The 17,066-nt window shown below is 36.3% G+C and overlaps 1 protein-coding gene across 1 annotated transcript; it reads right to left on the reverse strand.

Annotated features, from left to right (window-relative positions):
* Positions 1–9,187: 9,187 nt before the first annotated feature.
* LOC149528830 (uncharacterized) lies at positions 9,188–12,343 on the reverse strand. Its single transcript, XM_089808078.1, has 2 exons — positions 9,661–12,343; positions 9,188–9,558 (listed from the first exon to the last, which is right to left on the reverse strand). Exons 1-2 carry the CDS (start codon positions 12,341–12,343, stop codon positions 9,188–9,190), a joined length of 3,054 nt encoding a protein of 1,017 aa, XP_089664204.1.
* Positions 12,344–17,066: the final 4,723 nt, after the last annotated feature.

A 17,066-nucleotide genomic window follows, 5' to 3' on the forward strand; every position in this document is an offset into this window, starting at 1 on the left:
TAGTTATTGATCTATATAATGTCTAGTCTTTTACTCTTTCTATCATCAACATTACCAAACCAATCAACATCTATGAAAATATTCAACTCTAACTTATCATTCTTCTTGTACCATAATACATAGTCCTTTGAACATTTAAGATGTCTCATTATCCATTTCAATATCATCATGTGATATTTCTTAGGAATAGTAGAAAATCTAGCCTCTATACCAACTGCTAATGCAATGTCTAGCCTAGTATAAACAAAATATTGTGATTTTCTAGTTATTGATCTATATAATGTCTAGTTCACTTTAGTGGATTCATCATTCTTTGAAAGTTTATGTCTAGTAGTCCTAAGTGTTCCAAACGGTCTTGAAACTTCCATTCCAAATGTTTTGAATATCTCCTTGATATTCTTTAATTTTGTGATGTATATGCCACTTTTCTTGAGAAAATAATTTTAGCTCTCTAAACATTGACATCTCAAATTCTTTCTTCACTTCATTATCAAATGATTTGTGCATTGAAGAAATTTGTATTTGATAGGTGAATCTATGGATAGGATATTACTAGTAGAAATTTTTTTGGTGATATCATATTTGGAGGAAAGTGATATCATATTTGGTTGAGTACATAGTGCTATCCATGAAGAAATTTGGCTAAGGAGATTTCTTGAAGATGTGAGACAAAAGAAAGAGGGGCCTACTTCAATCAAGTGTGACAATCAAAATTTCAAGCAATTCAATTTATCATGCTAGATCAAAAAATATTGAAGTTCACAATATCATTTTGTAAGAGATAAAATTCAATTTGAAGAGATAGAGTTGAACTATTCTAATACTAGTGACAATGTAGCTAGAATATTTACTAAGTCTTTGGGAAAAATAAAGTTTGTAAAATTTAGAGAGATGTTAGGGGTCAAACAAAAATTGGTTATTCCTTAAGGGGGAGTGTTAGAATAATGAATAACTAGCTGCACATATGGCAACTCAAGTTTGATTTGTTGGAAGCAAGACTTAATTTTAATAATAGTTGTGTCAGAAAGTTCTAGTTTGAACAATTGACTAATTGTCACTCTTTCTCTTAGATCTAGTTAGTTGTGTAGAGTAGTCCACTTGTCCATTACTCTTGTTGCAGTGTCAAATATTCTTAGTGTATTGTCAATATCCTTTGCAATAGTTTGGGAATGTACATTGTCCATTCAACTATTTAAATAGGCTTTCATTATTCAATAATATCAAGTTCCTATTTTTTCTCGTCTTGTCTATTTTCTTCTTGAGTATTGCTTCTATATTTTTCAATACCTATATCACACAACATGACTCAAATTTTGAAATACTAAAGTTTGGATGTAGTTGAGGTGTTTCCTATGAGATATGCAATAGTGGATCCTATGGTTTTTTATATAGATTCAAACCTTACAATGAGATTAGTATTAATTGTCACCATATTTATACCTATGTCCATGGTAAGAAGATCATGTTTTTCTGTGGTGACCTTCCCATTGCATACCATACATGTAATTACAATGTCACACCTTTTCATTTTATAAAATATAACCACAACTATCACCAACAAAAATTTAAGCACTAAACACATTGATGGGATTAGTAGTAGTAAGAATGTTAGTACCATCGAATGTGTTGACTGACCACCTAGTAGACCTTGTAGTAGATGGAGATAAAGATGTAGATCAAATAGAAGAACCAACCCCTAGCATTTTATAGGCCTTGAACTAGTCAATATCCAAGTCAATCCTGTTTTACCATATATGTTGCCATTATTGTTAGAGTCAAACATAGGGCTCTTCTTCTTCATTTAAAAATTAAATATCTAAATATAACATAGTATAATAATAGAAGTTTATGATAAAAATATCCAACTTATCTATAAAATAGAGTGCATATATCTCCTCCCATAAACTATTATTTTTTCATGGACATAAAAGAATAAAGTTGGATACTCTTAACCTTAGAAAATATTATCTCACTACTTATGTGATACTTGTTAACCATTATACTTGTAATGTAGCAAGCATCTCTAACTATTTTCATGCTACCTTCCATGTTGCCTTAACAAATAGAACATTAGAAAGCATTCACATTTTTATTTTTATTAATGCCTTCTATTAATGTAGAAACAAATACATGGAACCTTCAAAGTGAAAATTAAAATTGACACATAGTCTTTGCTTCTAAAGGTGTTCATTTTTGTCTTATGTATCCCAATATTCAATGAAATAATCAACGATGATGTAATGTCTTGCAATCCTTACATTAACTTTAGCCAAGGTGTTAATATTTGAATACTTTTTACTAGGTTTTTTGTAAAAAAAAATTGGTTGTACCAGGTTGTATGTAACAATATGAGTTGTGTATCTGGGCTTAGATTTGGGTACATTTATTAGAGTAGAAAGCCATAGTTCTATGATAAAATTTAATGTACTAGGGGCTCTTAAGTTTTTAACTCTATGGTTTGAGTGTGAATGCTTAGATCTTTGAATTTTGAATATTCATTAGAGGAGAAAGATCTAGTTATGTGTATGTAATGAAGATGAAACTCAATATTATTGACACCAAATTTAAATCATTTTTTACTATGGCTGCAATTTGATGGATTGAATGTTCAATTTTCCTTGAAATCAAATTTAATCCTTTTCTGCAATACCAAGCCACTTGTAACTTCACAATGGAAATGCTAGAATTGTTAAATTTTTCATATCCTTTATCCACAAGAGATATTCCACATAGATTTGTTTATTAGCTAATGTGTGTTTCCTACCTTTGCTATGAAATAAGATGCATAACTTCCATGAAGAAAAAGTATTAAAAAGAATAAAATAAGATTAAACTATGATTAAACAACAATAGAAATGCATTTACCTTTGGAGTGTCCTCTCCATTGACATTAGCATCTATAGAAGTATGAGATTTGACTCTTTGAGGGCTTCGCTTTGCCATTATAAATAGAGAAAACTTGACCAAAGTGCTTTGTTAAACAAAGGATAGAATACTACATTGTAGAAAAATAGTGCCTCGATGTTGTGTTAGAGTAAATAATTAATATTTAATTATTTATTCTATTGCTTAAGTTTACTTAGGTCATGTATTTATTTAATATTTCATATTTAATGCATGTTGTGACAACACGGGAGTTTGTTCCCTTCTAGTTGTCACACTTATCTTCCAGCTTGTTCTACAAGCTTCCATGAGCTCTTTATATTCGAGCTCTCCTCATTGTATTTTTATATCGTGAAGCCATTTCTTATTGTAAATACATTTCTTATTGTGTTTTCATTTTTGGCTCTCATGTCCGTTTAGGGTTTTTGCCCGTGCTCCATGCTCTTCCCTTCTATGGCTTCTCTTTGATAGGTTCGCATGCAGGTGATCTTGGCGTCTTCGGAGTTGGCTTTCCTCAACTCCAACATGGTATCAGAGCCTTCCTGCTGCTGCTTCGTTGAAGAAATTTTGAAGCCGTGATTTGAAGTCACAAACCCTAGTTTGTTTGTGCATTTTTTCTTCAAATCAGGGGATCAGTGATTTTTCGGAGCACTTTCAGCCCAAACGGACATCACCATTGGATCCGGAAGGCCGTTTGCAGTCAGGATTCATATAAAACTTGTCATTTTTGGAGACAGGGCATTTTTGACGATTTTTTGAAGCCTCTAGGAGTCTGTCGTACGGTCGTACGGACGTAGCGCGGATTTTTTTTTTATAAAAAAATTTATATTTTCGGCAGCGCCACCGCGGGGCCGCCACCGCGCCACCCGCGCGCCGCCCGCAGCGGCCGCAACTGGCAGCGCCGCCCGCGCTCGGCCGCTGCCCGGCCTCCTCCCGGCCGCCGCCCGTCCGCCGCCCTCCGCCGGCGGCTCCTCCCGGCTCCGCCGCCCTGCGGCCGCCTTCGCCCGCCAGCGCCGCTCCGACAGCGCTGCAGCCCGTCAGGATTCTGTGGCCACTGCGGGGGTGACACATGGCATGGGCGCCACGTGGCACCTTGCCACGTGGACCCGCCACGTCACCCCTGCCACGTCAGCTGCCACGTGGCTATGCCACGTGGCACTCTTTTTTTGAGATGACGGCCTCCAAGCCGTCAAATTTAATCACGTGACTTGCTGACGTCAGCGCGATGTCATCAACCTGCCTTGCACTCTCCTTCAAGTTCTCTTTTGGACCTACTTGTGGTTTTTTGGCCATAACTCTTGCATACAGAGGTATTTTTCCGATCCGAAAGAAGCGCCGAAAAGCTGGTTCCGAGACGGAGATTTTGGTGCAGGTATTTTTAGGTTTTGATGCATTTTTATTGCTTGTTTTTTCAGTTAAAGTCCGAAGTCCTGTTTTTGACTCCGGCATGCATATCTTTTGCGTCCCATGTCTGTTTTTGGAAAACTTTATATTTTTGGAAAGCTGGTTTTCTCATCTTTTCAAAATTGTCATCTTTTTTCCTCACTTTTGGCCTCTTCTCTTTCTATCATAGTTTTGGCATTTTTGCTCTATGGTGGATATTTTGAGTGTTTTAGGCCCGAGGATCGTTTTCCTGGCATGGTTTGCTTTCTTTTCGGCTGTACTTTCTTTTGATGCAGCTCTTTTTCAGTTATGATCATTGTAGCTATCTTTTTGAAGCACTTTTTATTTTCGCACTGAGACAAATTGTCACTTTTGCATTTCGGGAGTCATGCACGTTGTTTTGAGTCAGGTGTACTTGCACTATTTCATAAAGCACCATGGGGGGGGATTATTTGTTTGCTGTTTTAGGCATTCTCCCTTTGTCAAGTGAGTGTCCCTTCCACGACATTAGCCCCATGCAGAGTCATTTAGACCGTGTCTTTATCAGTGTCTGTACCTCTTTTCCTCTCTCCTCATTCTTGGTTCGTTTGCAGAAGATTTTGGCTCACCTTCTCAGTTGCCTGTCATCACACCCCGTCTGCATTAAGGGGGGATTATGCTGTGTTCTAATGCATCCATGGTTCGATGGTTTGATAGTGTGAACTATGTATTCAGTGGTTGATCCTACATACAAGGCGATTGCAGTGGCTGGCTACCTATGCATTTCGGTGAGATGGATCATCTACCATATAGACATGCTCGGTTCGTGTCTTCTTCTTCCATGGAGGTTTCTTCAGATCAGCAGTTTGACAGATTTGCGGTTCTTCATGCTTCAGTGATGCTGCTTCTTCATGATCACTCATTGTTCCTGATTTAGGGGACATTTTCCCTAGTTGGAGACTTCTTCAGCTCTTCACTGGGTTCTTACCTCTTTTTAGGGGAGGGTTTTTCCCATGTGGTTTTCTCTCTTTCCCCGTTTACAGAGGTTGCATTTTTCTTGCATTGTACTTGGGTACCTAAAATGGCCTCGTTGCCGGGACCCATTATGCATTTCATCTTAGCTTTGTGAGCTTAAGGCATTTCCCTAAGTTGCACTTAAGGGGGGGTGTTAGAGTAAATAATTAATATTTAATTATTTATTTTATTGCTTAAGTTTACTTAGGTCATGCATTTATTTAATATTTCATATTTAATGCATGTTGTGAAAACACGGGAGTTTGTTCCCTTCTAGTTGTCACACTTATCTTCCAGCTTGTTCTACAAGCTTCCATGAGCTCTTTATATTCGAGCTCTCCTCATTGTATTTTTATATCGTGAAGCCATTTCTTATTGTAAATACATTTCTTATTGTGTTTACATTTTTGGCTCTCATGTCCGTTTAGGGTTTTTGCCCGTGCTCCATGCTCTTCCCTTCTATGGCTTCTCTTTGACAGGTTCGCATGCAGGTGATCTTGGCATCTTCGGAGTTGGCTTTCCTCAACTCCAACATTATGAAGATAACCTAACTTGTTCCTTCTTTTCATTGACCTAAAATCTCTCCTTTGGTCCACTTTGTTCCATATCAAGTAGGGAAAACCTCTTTGATGGGAATGTAGAGGTGAAAGAAATGTGCAATCAAATTTAAAATTGCTAGAATATCTAATTTTTATTTATGTATTCTTTACTCTACGTAGAATCTATATAATATAAGAATCCTACTAAAAAAAATGTTATATTTATTTTACAACATTAAAAGAAAAGAATCACAACTTGACTCATACTCTTAGGTGTACTCATATTTCCATGATATATTAAGTTTATGCTAATGTGAAGACCTTGATACTTTCTGAAGAGCTAGATTATAGAACACATATAAAGTACCCCATGATATGAGAAAGGCTTCTTTGTGAAATTCACATAGTGATAGCAGCCATGAAGATTATAACCCTAAGGCTTAACATGATGAAGACAATAAAGAAAAAAATTCAAAATCAATAGATAATTGGCCACCCAGTGTATGAGCTACAAATTCTCCTTTCACTCTTTTGGCAAAGTGGGCTACAGGTAGTTCTGACTCTAAATCTCCTCTCAAGAAGCTTGCAACAAGGATAACTACATAGACAACTATAGATAGTGGCACAAGGAAGTGGAAATATAACATTTGTAAGAAAAAATGGTTTGGGAGCATCACTAGAGTGAATGCGCATTTCCTCTTTTGGTGACGAAAATGTGTGGGTCAATGCAAGTTTTCGATGAAATATTAATTTTCATTATAGAATTGAGTTCACCAAAATTTGGGTTGTTTGAGCTGAATTGGGAATTGAGGTACCTACCAGCTTGAGTGGTAGGCAATAGGTTTTGAGTCTTCAAAAGGCTTATGAGTAGGGGTAGCCACGTAATTCTACTCCTAGTCATAGGGGTAGAATATAACAAAGACATATGACTACATTTGTTGTGGAAGCCTCAAGTTCTTCATCTACATCGAATACTATACTTGAAGCATAGTCCAACAAGGGGAATACAAATGTGTCATTTGAATGTAACCCCATTGCTAATTTATTTAATGGTTTCCTAAAAGATGAGATAGATGAGGGCATTGGTTGATTTTTTCTTCTAATGGCATAACACTTCATGTGACATGATCTTCTTATTACAAAGAGATGATGTAGCTGGTAGCAAGGGGAGGAGGACTATCATTTGTGCCACCAATTGAGCACAAATTCCAAACTACAATGTTGGATGAAGAGTACACCAAGATTTATGTAGAGAAGGAAAACTTGACGCCTGTTTCAGAGGAGTATGGCTATAGCATCATCATGCATGGGTGGACAAAGATTAGGAATTGTCCACTCAACTATATCATCATTACATGAACAGAGGGGCCGTTTTTTCTTACGGATATTGATTGTTCATGGCATCAAAAGGATGTTGATTTTTTATTTCATATATGTGATTATGCTAGTGAGGAGGTTGGGCCACAAAATGTGGTCTAAGTAGTGACAAATGTCTCACCTATGTGTAGAGTTGGATAGAGACTTATTGAGACAACTTACATACAGATTTGGTGGACTTCATGTTTTGGGAATTGCATGAACAATGAAATAAAGGAAGCAGGGAAGATTCCCTAGATTAAGGGAGTAGTGGATGATGCTAGAGATGTGCATATGTTTATCTACAATCACCGCACATCACATGCCCTTTATAGGAGCTTCATAAGGAAGGAGTTCTAGATACCAATTGAGACTCAATATGCATTCTACTTAATTCTTTTTGAGAGAATGATTGAGTTGTAGGAGCCATCACAACTCATGTTTATGAAGAATGAGTGGAATAGGTGGGATGGGTCTAGGATAGAGGAGGGGTTAAGGGTGAAGGAGATAGTAAAGAGTGATGTACCTTGGAGTGATGCAAATACATTGTCTCTTTCATCACTCTAGTTTTCCATGTCATCAAATATGGGGATGTGGATGCAGCTACTCTTGGAGAGGTGTACAAGTGCATTGATCATATGTTTGGCCGGATGAGGGCAATTATGTGAGAGAGGGACTGACATTTTACATTGAACACACTCAGCCAATTATTCAGTGTAGATGGGACAACCTCAACACTCCCTCACATATGGCTTCATATGCATTGAATCCAAAGTGGTACATGCCTAGTCCTGGGAGAGTTACACCACTTAATGATGATGAGGTAATCTATTAACAATTTTGAATTTAGTACACTTCACTGAAAAGTTAGAAGTTAGTACACTTGCACCTATGAATATTTAATTTTTTAATTTACTAATTTTAAAATTTAAATTAAGTTGACTTTCAGGTGAAGGAAGTATTGTTCAAGTGCATCGATATGATGTATGACATTGAGATAGTAGGGAAGGTTCACATTGAGTGGACCGAATTTTCTACTCTTAGGGGTTGTCCATCTTGAGAAAAGGTTGACATAAAAATAATGTCTAAAGAGGATCTTATTTTGTGATGGAATTATCATGGACCCAAATCAACAACAAGCACACTAGCCATCTATCTCATATCTTAGGTTTCATGTTCTCCAACTTTAGAACATTTGATTTTCACTTTCAAATTTGAATTTCACTTTTACTTTAGCCTTTTAGTCATGAATTTCAATTTCAATTTTTTGATTCGCATACTAGTCATTTGATTGTTATAATGTTATCTTAGGTATCTAGTTGTACAAGGAGAGCCTTGCAACACAATAGGATGTAGAGTCAGAGGAGCTCTTACAGATTGACGAGAATGTAAATATTTTTGATGTGGGGTTGATTGGAATTCCTCTCATAGTTGTTACCCTTGAAGAGCCCGAGTGTTTGAAGGATGAGTTTGTTGAATCTAAGCCTTAGGTTGACATGGATGATTAGAGGCCTCTAGGAAGCCTCTACTGCATTTCCCTGGCCCTTGGGTCTTAAGTGCTTGACATTTTTCCTTTTGATTTTGTAGTTTGCACTTGAGACTTGGATATTATCACATTTGTTATTTGAAATTTGAAACATTGAACATTGATCATTGTGATCATATCATAGTTGTTGCTATTTGGTGTAATTAAGTTTACGATGTCAGTGAATGATTAATAAGATAATAATACTCATACTTTGATGCCATTTGAATCTTCAATCTTTGATTATTTTAATTTATGTTATTTGATAGAAGTTAGAAGATAGAACTTAAATCTCTTTCATTGGTCATTGCTCAATATTCAATGCAATGTAAATACTAAAACTAAACTAGCAATAGCAGTCTGGATAAACTTATACTTCATATTTATGTCCTATAGTGTTACACATCTTTTCATTATTAAGATTTTTAGTGTCATATCATCCCCCTCCCGTCCCCCGCCATCACCAAATTGAAGCCCCTCTGTCCCGGTCCCGTCCCCCGACATAATTTCAGGAAACTTCAATAGGATGAGCTTGAGAAGTGTTTTGCCTCAGACGAGTTTCTCTGGCACTCTGCATTCTTCCTACCACCTCTCTGGCTGTGGGTCTTTCATTGGGGCATTCCTTTGAACATTCCAGCGCAGTAAGTATGAAAGGCACGACACACTGGTTTATTTCATTTTCTCCTATATCCCTCATCATTCTCATGTCAATAATCTCCTCCAACTCGTTTTCAAAGTGCATTTTCACCCACTTGTGGAGGTTCAATCCCCCCTCAAATATATGATGGGTTGGGCTCTTTCCAGTTACCATCTCCAACAACATAACACCGTAGCTGTAAATGTCGCCTGTCGTTGATACGCTTCCACCAACTCCATACTCTGCATCGTAAAAGAAAAAGAAGGCATCAGCTCAAACCACGTAGATGAGCAATTTCACAACAGACAGAGAATATGCAAAGCGAAGTTAATTAGAAGAATTACCTGGTGCTATGTAGCCAACAGATCCTTTCAGAGCTATTGTTGAAATCCTTCCTGAGTTAATGGTAATGCTGTCAAACCCACAAATCATTCTAGCAATCCCGAAATCTGCTATATGCGCTGTCATATCCTCGTCCATAAGAATGTTGCTTGGTTTTATGTCACAATGCACAACTTGCAGAAAACAGTCGTGATGCAGATATTCTAATCCATGGATAACATCAATTGCTATGTTCAATATCTCCCAGAAGGTCAATTGGTAATCAATGGAATGCAACATTGTCTCCAAATTTCCTTTGGCCATGAACTCTAGAACCAATAATTTGAATCTGAACCCTGAAAAGAAAGATATGATTTTTACCAGATTCCTGTGCCTGACTTTTGCCAACACTTCGCACTCCCTGATGAAGCTCTTGTTGGCTCCCTCGTTTTCCAAATTTAGAAGCTTGAAAGCAGCCACTCTGCCATCACCCATAATGCCTTTGTACACTGAACCAAAGCAGCCAGTCCCCAACAAGTTTGTCTGGTTAAATCCATCCGTGGCTTCAAGAATTTCTTGATACGAAATTCCCCTGTAATCCATGAGCTTCAGGGGCAACATTTCACTGTGAACAACACATTTGAACTTGCGCCTCATGTAAAACACTCCCAAGATCAATAAACAAACTAATAGGAAGACAATTGCTCCACATACTGGTGCCAATATTCGAGTTCTGTAAATGGGCTTCTTAGGCCGAGTAGTATGAACAGAGCATGCAGGTAATTGCATCATTTTCCCACACAAACCCATATTTCCCATAAATGATGCAGCTGTTAAATTTTTAAAGATGCCTTCCTCTGGGATTTGTCCACTGAAGTTATTGAAAGACAAGTTAAAGTTCTTGAGCAAATTCAGAGAATTTAGAGACACGGGGATCAAACCTGAAAGGTTGTTTGATGACAGATCTATACTGACAAGACTTTTTAAGCCACTGAGAGAATTTGGTATTGTCCCCTGCAATTCATTGGAAGAAAGATTCAGATATGCAAGTTCTTCACAGCTTCCCAGGGTGCCAGGAACTGTACCTTGTAACATGTTAGCTGAAACATCAATGGCTTGAACATGAATCATCTTTCCAATCTCCAGAGGCAAATATCCTTGCAATGAGTTTCTAGACAAATTGAAATAAAACTGTAAATTAGCAAGAGTGGCTATCTCACGGGGTATCTGCCCGCTGAAGTGATTGTTGGACAGATCCAGCAATTGCAAACTGTAACATTTTCCTAAACTTGCAGGTACATTCCCAGATAATTGGTTGTGGTTAAGCACAAGATGTGTTAACTGTTTAAGCTCACCAATTGTAGCAGGGATCTCTCCAGCAAGAATATTATGGCTCAGTGATAGCATCCCTAGGCTTTTCATTTCACCAATCTCACTGGGTATGTTTCCTTGCAGCCTATTGTTGTCCAGTAAAAGTCTCTGTAACCTCCCAAGTCTTTTCAGAGAGGATGGGATGTGGCCTGTAAGGAAATTGGAAGACAAATAAAGGTCTCCCAAATTGGTTATCCTGGCAATAAGAGCTGGTATATTTCCAGTTATCTCATTTCCATCTAATCTCAAGAGAGAGAGATTCGTGGGAAGCTGCTCTGGCAAGTATCCAGTCAAATAGTTGTCAAAAATCTCTAGCTTCTCCAGGAGAGTGCAATTGCAGAGAGCGGTAAGGATGGGAATTGTGGCAGAGCTGCCGCTAACAAGTTGATTGGACGAAAGGTATAGGAATTTCAGTTTGGAAAGCCTGCTCAGCACCACTGGTACTTCTCCACTTAGTTCATTTGACTCCAAATCAATCAAAAACAGTTGTGTGCAGTTGGCGATTGTGGCTGGGATTGTGCCTCTCAGCTGATTGTCCCATAGAAGTAGGACTCTGAGGCGAGAGAGCTTGCCCAATTCTTGGGGGATTGTACCGGTCAGGTTGTTGCTATACAGAGCGAATTCTACCAATCCTGAACAATTTGAGATTGATGAGGGAATGGGACCTGTTAAACGGGGATTCTCTACTAGGATAAAGGAGGTCAGGCTTCTTAGCATTCCAAATTCAGGTGGAATGTGACCTTCGAGGTCGAGATCTTCCATAGACAATGTTTCCAGGTAGGAGAGATTTCCCAAGGATGGAGGGATGCTACCAGAAAGGTTATTTTCGCCAAGCATGAGAAGCCGGAGATTTGTAAGCATTCCTAACTCTGAAGGAATTGTTCCTGTCAATTGATTACCAGCAAGGTTCAGTTCTCTCAACTCATTGCATGAACTCAGATTCCTAGGAATTGAGCCATGTAATAGATTGATTGAAAGATGGAGAGCCTTTAGCCCTTGAATCCGCCCTATTTCTTGAGGAATTTGGCTTACAAAACTGTTGTTAATGAGGAGGAGTTGTGTGAGGTGTGAGAGATTACCAATTGAAGGGGAGATGGAACCCTCTAATCTCATATCTACCAACTTAAGGAATCGCACTCTTGTGGCTGTTGAATCACAAGTAACTCCAGTCCAATTGCAGAAATGAATGGTAGGGATCCAATTGGCTAAGGAATTCAGAGGATCCAATGTAATGGAATTCCTGAAGTCTATGAGGCTTTCCTCATCAGTACAGACAGACGTACATGGCAAGAGAAAAAGAAGCAGAGTAAAACACATTCTGGACAGATAATGCATCTTGATGAGCACTAAATGTTTACCAAAGAGGTTAAGGCAAATATCAGGAAAATCTGTGTGTTCTCTTCTCTCAATAAACATTTCGTTGGACTTCCCGTGCTTTTCTAGTTTAGTTTTCATTTTAAATATATATCAAAATAATTATTCTTTTTAATTTTATTTTTCTATTTATATATATGCTGGTTCAATGATAATATTCTATTGTTATTTACAAGATAAAAGCAGCTTTCTTGCAAACATAGAAGATAACCTTTTTTTTTTAATAAGTAAAAATCTAGATTACTATTTATAAAATAGGGGTGGATATAAAATAATATTCTTACAATTCATACAAGAGAAAACTATAAGTTTTCACTTACAGAAATTTGCATGCAACTACTAAGTGGTTAATAGAAAATTGAGAAGGATCCCAACCACCTAGCTATCCTAATGCATTTAACAAAGTGTATATTATGATCAAGAATGTCCACTCATATATATCAGTTTCCTCAACATTTTATTCTTGGAATTTAGTGGCATTAACTACACAAATGATAAGAGATATATAACTAAGGAATCTTGTTGGTGTACTAGTATTTTAGCCGAGTTGCTCCTATAGGTGATAGGGAGGCTAAGTGTTGTTGGACATGCGATGATCAACCTTGTTTACTTTATCCACTTCTTGTGGTCCAGAGAGAAATCTATGGGTGAGCCTCCTCTATAACTCAGGCGAAAAGGATCCTTCCACTCCAATATTCACAAGGAGAGACTAGAACACTCAATTAAGAGGGGGCTAAATAAACTCCAATAGCCACACATGAAGCATTTACATAGAGCTTCATGAGCCACTAGAGGTGTGCCTCACCTAGTACAAATTTGTAAAATTTCACTTCGATGCGGAATAAAAAATTAGAAAAAAGTACAATTTTTATATAAAAGTGAAACATTTTAATCGATAAAACCATAGAAAAAATAGCCAATTTTTTTATATTTCCCATATGATGGAAATACTGTGTGCCTTGAAAGAACATCTTTTGTAGTTCAATTTGTCAGGTGTGATATGATACTCCACTAAAATAGTTATATGCCATAGTTTAATAGGCTTTGGTCTAAATCATACATCCAAGTCCAAAAATTCCATTCTTTGAAAATAGAAAATAGATGCACAAGAAATTTTAAATATCCCAAAAAAGGTAACAAAGGTTGTGAGCTATTAAGTAATGTAACTTGTAATGTCCTGCCTAGAGATCATTGGAACACAAGGATAAAACATGCACTAAATAAATATTTTTTAAAGATAAATTGTACTCAACCACAACATAAAGTAACCAAGTGCAAGAGTGAAAAATCTAATCAAGATAATAAAATGGGGACCATAGCTAAACTCACATGTCCACCTACACCAAGGGAAGTCTTACAGACACTTCCAAGGATTCCCAATTACTAAATCATAACTAACAAACCAAAGATCACAAAAATCATGAGAATACCCAAAGGAGATCCATATTACATCCATGGATCAGAAGTGGTACATACCGAACTATCAATCCCAAACACAATGTTCTTCTTAAGATCAAGGTTAAATTTCAATGAATGGTTAAACATACATGTCCATTTCCAACTAACTAAAACATAATCACAAATTACAAGAAAAGACCCTCAAAGGTCATGCACAAGACAAGTGGTCAAGGTTACAACCACCCCTCTACTAACACCATGTTGAATGACAAATGGTGAACCTTGAAATTGGCTAAGTCTATAATCCTAAAGCTCAAAAAATTTCTAGAATCTTTATCTTATCTCATTGAAGTTTGGAACCTATCTCAAATGAATCATTTCATATGTATAAAATATATCTTAAGTATAAAAAAGAAGAAGGAATAAGGAATAAGGAAGAAGAGAATGAAAACTCTCTCTCTCTCTCTCTCTCTCTATATATATATATATATATATTCCATGACTATAGGAAGTAAGAATGCTGAAGAGGGTATCCTAAACACCTTCTAGAACACATCGAACAAGTCGGAAAGTACTTGTTGTTTTCTTGAGTAGGTTTTCTCAAAGACCCCATGTGATACTTTCCATTTGTTAATTTTGATTATCACTTGTTAAAACTTCTTCACATTACCTTGTCAACCAATTTTAGACCAAGGTACATGAGAGAAGCCACTCCATGGACCACCACCTACCCTACATACCCATGGTCATCACATGATGAGTGCTTGTAGGGAATGGAAGTTTCCAAGTCAACCCCCAAATGAACAATCCCTAAACCAACCTATATCTAGGAGTTTGGGTGTTGCAAGATCTTGTCACATGAGCATGCATGTGCTCATATGTGGCCACAACCATCTTTGTGTATGTAATTACATAATAGCAATGCAAGTATTTGATATGAGAAATGCAACAAGTGAAATGAGTACAAAAAACTCACTCAAATGGCCTATATTTGGGAGTATGGATTCTACATGAATATAATAGGGTAACAAAACATCAAACATCATTAACTCACTCAACCAACCTAAATAAGAAAGTAGTGATTCTACATGAATCCCAATCATGTAAAGTGAAACTACATGGTAGAAATTGAAACCTGATATACATTCCAGATCTGTGACCAAAATAAATGCCAAGAAATACACAAGAAAATTGGGTGGCATGCAAAACAATGCAATGTGAAAATTGCTTAAAAATCAACATTGCTAAAAATTGATGAAATTAAACCCCATTATCCAAATGGCTACAAAGCACCCAAAAATCAAATAAACTTTGAGTTCCAAGTTTGTATAGAAAGCATAACAACATATAACTTCAAACTAAAACCCACAAAAAATACTAAAATGTTCATAGCTGCCCAACTGAGTAGAACACTGGTTCTCAACCTCGAATCAATTTAATATAAAAAATTGGGAACTAAAACAGAGCCAAAATAATTAAATGAAAAAGCCCTACCTTCTATTCCATTGGGAAAAACAAGAAAAAAGGCGTAGTAAAATAAACTAGCCATCAAATCTGATGAAACCATTAGAGAAGTTGAGCATTTCTAACATGAATATGTCAAATAGACCAATCACAATGAGCAAATGAAGGAATTTGTCTAAGATCATTTTGGAGGAAATTTGTTATTTCTTAGAAACTTGGAAATAAAAGGTGAGTAATGAAACTCCTTTTTAGCATAATATAAGCACTTTATCAAGTGCCTTAGATGATTAATTCAATTAATAATCTATTTGCCCACCTTTTCCCATATTAAATTAGCAATTCCAATTGAATTGGAATTTATCTATGACAAATTAGCTGGGAAAATAAAACAAAACAAATAAAATCTATTTAAGCCATTAAAAGCATTTAATGTAATCTTTTCCACAGTAACTGTGTGATCCTAAATGCATAGACACACTTACAGGTCAAATGACATAAAGCATTATGAATCCTAATTTAACAATTAACCAAAGGGTTTATTATTTAAGTAAACAGGATACATCACCCACACCGGGACACCATTGGCTAAGTATGAACACTCAAATCACTAACTCATGTGTCACTACAAGGGATATAAGTCATGTACAATAAACAACCTGATCAATTGTACATGCACAATAATAATATAGCCAAAGCAAATGTGTGTGAAATTGCATAAGTAATCATTTAATTAATTTCATCAAACTAATCTATTTAAATCATTCATTTGTACCATGGTAAAAGTTTACTACAAAAATTATGTAAATATCCATATCACAAGCCATCACAGTAAATCTAACAATATCCATTGATGATCCTGAAGCATAATCTTATCAATCAAGAAAAAGCATAAACAACTAGCTAAAGCAACAATAATCAAATCACCCTAAGGGTGTTGACCACTCATAGGTCCCCATCATGATCACCTAGAAAGGGTTTCATAAATCAAATGGGAGATGTAGTACATAAATTACATCCCATAGTAGAGCATTCCAAATGATTACACCAAAATGTAAAGTGGGCCAGTATGGCTTATTAATAGACTAATAAGATGCTATGAAATCTAAATTGCTAAAATAAAACCATCAACCACGTATTTCATAGTTTGTTGAAATTTGGAGCAAATAGAAACTAGGGTGAGATCCAAAAATATCGCCCTCATAGTTGGTATTTTCCACAAGTCTTGTTTGGACACCACTTGAATATTTCTTATAAACTATATCAAATGAAACCTCCCAAAACTCAATAAAAAGTATGTTGATACTGATTGGAGAGGCCAAGTGTGACACTCATTTCAATCAAGGTCATGTAATGCATAGAGGCTCCATATAGGAAGGTTGGTAGGGTTTAAATCAATTTCCTATGAAATCTTAAAGAACCTATCAAAACATAATACATCTAACAAACAATGTTGGTTTTCTCAACTAGCAGATTAGTACATAGTTTTCATAATATATGAAGGAGATAATAAATTTCTATACTATGTACATGAGATGAAATTTACACTAACATCTACTATATGAACTAGATGTGAATATCATCTAGATGATAAATCCAAGAGTGTAATTTGAAACATTCATGAAAAAATGCCAAATACAACCAAATGCATACATAACATGCACATAATTAAAAAATAAATTTGATCATCATAACTAGACTTAATTAGGTAACCAAGTATTGTACACTCCTTTATAAAGTAAATAAAGGGAAATTTTTTTATTATAAAAACTTCTCTACAGAATAGAGAATAGAGAATGAAGAAGAATAGAACTACCATTAAAGA

Source organism: Cupressus sempervirens, chromosome 11 (genome assembly GCF_028749045.1).
Source record: "Cupressus sempervirens isolate cs-2001-9-10 chromosome 11, ASM2874904v1, whole genome shotgun sequence".
NCBI lineage: Eukaryota > Viridiplantae > Streptophyta > Pinopsida > Cupressales > Cupressaceae > Cupressus > Cupressus sempervirens.